The sequence below is a fragment of the Corvus brachyrhynchos genome, unplaced genomic scaffold (assembly GCF_000691975.1).
Source record: "Corvus brachyrhynchos isolate BGI_N302 unplaced genomic scaffold, ASM69197v1 scaffold671, whole genome shotgun sequence".
Lineage (NCBI taxonomy): Eukaryota > Metazoa > Chordata > Aves > Passeriformes > Corvidae > Corvus > Corvus brachyrhynchos.
Genome location: NW_008236441.1, coordinates 102,010 through 109,211, shown reverse-complemented (window position 1 = coordinate 109,211; position 7,202 = coordinate 102,010). Strand labels below are relative to the sequence as shown.

The 7,202-nt window shown below is 49.1% G+C and overlaps 1 protein-coding gene across 7 annotated transcripts in view; it reads right to left on the bottom strand.

Annotated features, from left to right (window-relative positions):
* The window catches only part of MLPH (melanophilin), a 39,823-nt gene that overhangs the window by 20,048 nt on the left and 12,573 nt on the right, over window positions 1-7,202 (bottom strand). For all 7 annotated transcript variants that reach the window (XM_017747113.1, XM_017747114.1, XM_017747115.1 and 4 more), the window contains exons 2-5: window positions 6,977-7,200; window positions 2,836-3,057; window positions 1,546-1,682; window positions 72-110 (exon numbers count right to left, since the gene is read on the bottom strand). In XM_017747113.1, coding sequence (XP_017602602.1) covers window positions 72-110; window positions 1,546-1,682; window positions 2,836-3,057; window positions 6,977-7,086 — 508 coding nt within the window. In that variant the 5' untranslated portion in view covers window positions 7,087-7,200. The remainder of the gene's footprint in view (window positions 1-71; window positions 111-1,545; window positions 1,683-2,835; window positions 3,058-6,976; window positions 7,201-7,202) is intronic.

The window sequence follows — 7,202 nt, the reverse complement described above, 5'->3', positions numbered from 1 at the left end:
TGAAGACAAGAAGACATTGGAAACCTTGCTTGAACTGCAAGCCCCCTGCTGCAATCTCCTTTTTTACTTACTGTTAATGTCTGGCAGGCTATAAACTCTGTCATGAAGACCTAAACAAAGAGAAAAATTGTGGGAAAAGTGAATAATCACATTTTCTCCCTGTTCCTGAGCAGAGAGCAAGCTTCAGAGCCATGGCTAACTGGAATTCTCATTCCCTAGCCATCACAAGAAGCAATGGTTAAAAAGGCTCTTTAGAGAGAACAAAATAGGCGTTTGGAGACAGGACTTGACTTTTAAAAGTCAAAGAGCTGCTTGCCACAACTTCCCCAGGCTGATGCAACATGCCTGGGAGCTGCAGGGAAAAGCACAGCCAACTGCAGATGGCCAGAGATACATCCCAGGAGGAGATTCTTTCTTGCTCGAGGGTCAAGCCAATTCACTGGTGTTAATGAAGTAATAAACAACAAAATCATTTCCTTTTGAAAAAGGCATCAGAATCTCAATTTAAAGCAGCTCAAGGCGCTGTTACCCTCATGCTTGGTTGGGTTTTTGTGTGCTCTGATGCATTTTCGGTCCAAACAATGCATGGATTGTCTCTCAGTCCATTAATTTTTTTTTTTTTTTCTGCTATTTCTGCCATGAGTGGCCTGGCTAAAAGAGTGATTGGAGCAGTTGAATCAGGTCATGTCAATGGTATGTGTGCAAACTTTTCTGTGGCTCCTCAAGATGGGAATAAACTCCACATTGGCTTCCAAAGGAAATAGGCCAAGGTGTAGGAGCTCTATGAATGAAAACCAGGAGCTGGTTAGTAAATAATGCTGTATTAACATCATTGTGTATTTATGCACTCTTAGACCAATATCAGAAATATGGAAGGTCCATGAAGCTGTGAAGAAAAAGTTACGGTGACGGGTAGCTCACTAATTTTGGCAAAGCTTTGTCAGTGCCAGGGGATCATCAGGTTGGCTGCAAAAATCATTAGGTCATGGGGAAAAAAATGAGGGCTGGCTTTATCCTGCCGGTTAAACCAGGGTTAATTCCACAAGCTCTGTGATGAAAAGACCAAAAATAAAGAAAAACAAGAGCTGCAACTTTTACGTACTTACAAACTGCAGGACATTGGACTTTTAAAATTAAACATGAGGTATTAGGGATTTTTTTTCATTAAAAGGGTGGTCAAAGAAGTGGTGCAAGTGTTTGGAAGTGTTCAAAAAACATGGATCTGGCACCTGGGGACACGGTTTAGTGGTGGTCTTGGTAGTACTGGGTTGGACTGGATGATCTAGAGGCGTAATCCAACTTCAGTGATCTTACATTCTCAAGTCTGTGGTAAAAACTTAAGACTTCACAGTAGAAAAGCCATCAAGAACACCTGCTCTGTGTATGAATGAACAACCCTGAACCTCTGCTTCCTCCCCAAGATGTTTTGAACAGTCTTGGTACCCCACGACACTCAGAGCAGCGTCAACACCGCTGGTCCTCCCTTGGTTCATCCCAAGGTGGTGCAACACAGATTCCTCACGTGCAGCAGTGGCCATTCCTCACCCAGAAACGCAGAGTTGAGCCCCTGGCCTGGCTGCAGCCTGCCATAGAGGGACTGCAGCACTTTGGCACTTCCAAACCTCTTGAAGCGGGAGCGCACGTGTTCGTAGTACCACTCCAGGGAGCCGATCTTCACGATCCTGCCCAAAGAGAGGAGGCACACCCAGGTGAGCCACTCCAGCCACGCTCATGGTGAGCAGACCCTCACCCAAAGAACTGTATCTCAACAAAAACACGGCATGCTTTTGTCTAAAAGGATGCTGAGTTTGGGCAAGTCTTGTTGAGCCTCATCCCTGAGGCTTGCCTTTTCCTTCAGCCTCCCTCGAAGCAGACCAGTGAGGAGTGGTGTTCCCAAGAGTTGAAATGGGAACAGGAATTCTTTCACATACGTGTTGGTAACGTGGACAATGGGATTGAGCATTCCCTCAGTTTGCTGACACACCAAGCTGTGTGGTGCTGTCACACAGTGGAGGGAAGGAATGCCACCCAGAGGGGACCCTGACAGCCTGGAGAGGTGGGGCCATGAGAAACTCATGTGGTTCAACAAGGCCAAGTGCAAGGTCCTGCCCCTGGGTTGGGGAAATCCCAAGCAAATAAACAGGTTGGGTGGAGAATGGGTTTGGAACAGATCTGGGGAGGAGGACTTGGGGGTGCTGGTGGGTGAGAATGTTAACAAGAGCCAGAAATAAGCACTGGCACCGAGAAACCCCCTCATGTGCTGGGCTGATCCCACAGCATGGGCAGCAGGGGAGTGGGGGATTCTGCCCCTCTGCCCTGCTCAGGTGAGACCCCACCTCCAGAGCTGCCTCCAGCCCTAGGGTCCCAAACACAAGGACGTGGAGCTGCTGGAGCAAGTCCAGAGGATGCCATGAAGATGCTCTGAGAGCTGGAGCCCCTCTGCTCTGGAGCCAGGCTGGGAGAGCTGGGGGTGTTCATCTGGAGAAGAGAAAGCTCTGGTGACACCTTAGATCCCCTTTCAGTGCCTGAAGAGGCTCCAAGAAAGCTGGGAAAGGGCTTTGGACAAAGGTGTGGGTTGACAGAACAAGAGGGAGTGGCTGCCAAGAGTAAGATGGGATATAGGGAAGGAATTCTTCGCTGTGAGGGTAGTGAGGCCCTGGCACAGGGTGTCCAGGGAAGCTGTGACTGCCCCATCCCTGGAAGTATTCCAGGCCAGGCCAGGCCAGATGGGGCTTGGAGCAAGCTGGGCTAGTGGAAGGGCAGGGGTGTGGAACAAGGTGGACTTCAAGGTCCCTTCCAACCCAAACCATCCTGGGATTCCCTGAGGAGCGGTACCTGGAGAGGCGGCAGGGATCGCAGACCCAGCCCTGCTCCTTCTTGTTGTAGCGGCTGCAGTTCTTGCAGGTGTAGAAGTGGCAGTCCAGGCACTGCCGTTTGCTGTGCAGCAGGAACTTGAAGGGCTGCAGGCAGTGGACACAGTGAGTTTCATTGAGGTGGGACTGATTTGTCAGGAACTCTCTCTTGCTGCTCTCCTGGTCGATCTTGCATTTCAGCTCCCTGCAGAAAACAACCCAAAACGCAGGAACTTGAGCTTGTTACCATCTCACTGCAAACTCTCACATGGCAAAGCCCATCACGCCACAACCATTTCAGGAACGATTTTCCAGGGAACACTGCAAGTCTGCAGCTTGTGGAAACAGCTGTAGGGCAAATCTAATAAATAACATATCACGAGTTAAATAAGCTAACAACAAAGTGGGCTCCAGATTCAGGGCGGGTAACTGGAGTTTAATATTAATTTAATTTAATATTAGAATCTCAGAATATTCTGAGTTGGACAGGACCCACAAGGATCATTAGGAAAAAAAAAAAAGTGATTGTGCCAAAACCTGTCCTGTTTGTTTCACAGGCTGTTGATCATAAATGCCAGGAATCTTGGGAGAGCGGCTCTTCTTGAGCCCTCTGGCTGTATCCCAACCTGACACAATCTTCAAGCATGAAGTTCTGCAGGGAATTAAAATCTTTCTGGAATTCTTAGTTAAAAAAAAAAAAAAGAGAGAGAGAGAAGAAAAGAAATCTGGGATTAAAAAGGATTAAAAGGGGTTTTAATATAGTCCTCCAGTGCTAAAAATTTAGCAGAGAATTTTATTAAGTTATGTGCAACAAGGTTCTGGCTGTTCAGAGGATGCAGCAGGAGGAGATGCTTGTGACAATCCTGTGAAACCTTTTCAAGACCACCTTCTCCTGGCAGTGCATCCCTGCAGGCTTCCTTCACTATCCAGACCTGGCTGCCAGAGCAGCTCCCCATGGAAAACAGTGTCTGCATGAGTCTGAGCCCCCAGGAGCAGCGGGCAACAGCTGAGATGCCTGCCAAGCTGGTGGAGGCCCCTGCACTACCTGAAAGCTCTCTGTTTGCTCCCTGTGCCACGCACCACCTCAGGTATGTTTGCCTTTGGGGCCATGGCTGAGAGGAAAATGTTTGACTTGTAGGGAAGGTCCTAGAAAGTTGTTTTCTCTCTAGACAGGGTTAGGAAGCTGAGTAGAAGTCAGCTTGGGTTAAAACCTTCAGGCAATCAAGTCTGGAGGATGCTTCAGGATCACAATGTGGAGCACAAGGCACCAGTGATGCTCCCAGTGCCTGACTGACGCCAAGGTGACCACAACAGGAGCAGGAGTGACCACAGCAGGAGGCTGGCTGGCCCTGGGAGCAGTGGTGTGACTGGCAGTGGCAAGGACAGGCATGTCAATCAAGCTAATCTCTGTTTAACCTAATCAGTTTGCACATTAGGGCTCAGCTCTTGATTTTTTTTTTCTGAGGAAGAATTTTCTGGCCAGCTGGCTGCCAGCACACCACAAGACACATTTTTTGCTGTCACTCCTCTGTTCGTGGTCACGCAGGAGTGACACCAAGTTGCATTTACATCTGGGAGATGTAAAAAACAGTATAAAGACAGAAAACTGGGCACCTGGTTTGTATAATCAGCCGTTCACCATCATAGCAGTGCTTTGGGCAAATTTGTGCAAATGTCCCTGCAGTAAATTTAAGTCACTTCTGAAAAGAAACCCGCAAATAGAAAACCCTTGGGTTGGACTCAGTACTCCTTTTCCACTCCCGTGCTAAGGCTGCTGCCAGCAGGATCCAATCTTTTTTACTGGAACTGCTTTTTCTGGTTCCCAGAGACCGGTTGGATCCCTTCACCTCTCCTCCCTCACCCACCAGACCTGCCAAAGGAAGGACAAGTCTCAGCCAAACCAGTTTAAAACCCGCAGAAACCGCACGCCTCTTGTCTCCTCTTGCTGGCAGGAGCACCAGCCAGCCCCTTCCCTGTTCTGCTCGCAGCAGAATGAATAAATCTGCGATGCTGGGATGCCAGCTGCAGCAGGGTTGGACCTACAGAGCTCCAGGAGAGATGCAGGGAGCCATCCCCCAAAAATGGAGTTGTGGGCATGGATGTTTCAGGAAAGAATCAGGGAGAGACCCCACAAAATGGCCATTGTTTAATTTTTTGGGCAAAGCATTGCCCTCACATGCCTGTGCAGTTTGTGGCCAGCTGAAGCCTTTGTCCCTTGTTGGTGAATAGCTTCTGCCAAAAACAAAATACAGAGAAGCAGCAAAAAGGGAAGAAAAGGACCAAGCTGGGGAGGGGGTGGATGGGATGTTTCTTCAAGGCTGGCAGGTTGAGACAAGCCCGGTGAATAGAAAAGTAAATGAATAGAAAAGTAAATGAATAGAAAAGTAAATGGGGCTGGTCAGAGCACGGAGTTAATGGCTGCAGGGTCTCCCAGAATGTCACATCATGTCCCAGCTTGTTACAGGCAGAAAATGCTTGTGTAGCTCCATGTCCAGCACGCAGGAATGTGGCAGACTTTCCCACACTGGTGGTCTGGTCTGGAGCAGAAATTATTCAGAAATTACGGACAGGGCAGGATTAAACAAGAAAATCAAAGTAAAAAACCAGGGGAAATGATACTTAAGGGAATTTTTGGAAAGAGAGCAGCTGGGTAGGAGCATCTCAAGACCTTCCCCCATCCTATATCTCCCAGAGTATGGCACTCAATTTGGAAGCTTCCTGGGCATCAGAGAGGACCCAGATAAGCCAGTCTGGCGCCAAGGTCAAGTAGGGAAGGAATTCACCTCGCCCAATTCTTTGCTGCAGGACACAGCAATGTAGATCTCCACCTCCTCCCTCCAGGCTGAGCTCAGATGCATCACAAGGGAGACAGTCACCCTTTGCAGGGTGATAATTTTTTTAAATACCCCTGTCTGATCTCCTTCCTGCTCTTCAGAGCTACCAGCAGAGGAAGGCCATAGATGATGATACTGAATTATCTCTGCCTCCCACGCAGGCTGGTTTTTCTTAGGCAAAAAAAAAAGTGATCAGGGGGATGAAAAATGTATGACTGAGAGTTTCTTGTAGCCAGTGGTGTAAACGGAAAGGCTCCCATGATGGTAAGGTTTTGGGAGATGCAGATATCCCAAACCAAGGATGGCTATCACTCCTCATCCATCCTTTTGGATCTGATAGAGGAACTAATGAGCTCCTGGTCTCCATGCATTGCTGTGGTATCAGCACCGGCCCTGGCTCACAAAATTCAGAGCTAGGAGGGTCTCGGGGCTCAGTGGGAGTGCAGCACTGCCCAACCCAGTCTGAGAGCATGGACCACCCACCTGGGATAATGAGAACTTGGCCAGACCCTGAAGAAGGTCACTGCAGCTTCTTGAAATATGTTGAGACATTACTAAAGTTCAGTGTTTGATATAGTTAGTGAACAAAACCTAAACCCTTGTGATTTCTCATGCTCAAAATTTACTCTGACCTGACAGATCATTTTTTAAACAGCACTTTTGTCCAATGCCCTGTTTACAAAGACTTAGAAGTTCATAGAATTTGCTGCTCCACTGATTTTCAATCTTTTCCCAATCTGTGGATCCCTAAAACCTTCCCAGGACAGCCCAGCCCCCTGTATTCCATATTTAAGGCTACTAAAACAGGTTTACTAGTAGCAGTAGTAAACTACTCCTCTCAGCTATTTTTTCAGGATTCTTTAGGGATCTGTCGACTCCCAGGACCCACTGAACAACTCCTGCCCTAAACACACGAGACCCATCCCATGAAGCAAAACCGAGGGAGCCAAATCCCATCCCCTGCTCCCAGGTGAGGTCTCCCCTTGAGAGCCCCGCCAGCCTCAAGCCTCACAGAGGCATTTCCTGGTATTTGTGCCCATAAAGTGCCGCGGTGTCACCGCTCCGCATCGCTGCCGATGGCACGGCGCCAGTTTCCACCTTTGCTGCCCGAATGCGTCACCTTGCCGCTGATAACGTAATCTATTAACCATGTTTGACTTTCACAGCCCGGTCTCCTGCCGTTCCTCCTCGCCCACAGCCTCCGCAGGTTGTTTTATCCCTACAGCCCACGGGGATCAGAAGTTCTGGCTTGCTTGCCCCCAACTCAGGCACCGGAGAGCAGATACTCACTCCAGCCGTTCCTCCTCTTTTTTCCGCAGATCAAAGTCCCGTTGAACCACTTCCCAAACATGCTTGGCTTCTTCATCGGTGAGCTTGGAGAGGTCCAGCTTCCTGCCCATCTCGTCCTGGCGAGAGTTGAAGCCGATCCCGTTACTCGCTACCCCGAGCGCTCGCTGTCCCGCACCCTGGGATGCCGCTGACGGAGAGGGAAGAGCTCAGCCCCACCTCCGCGGCT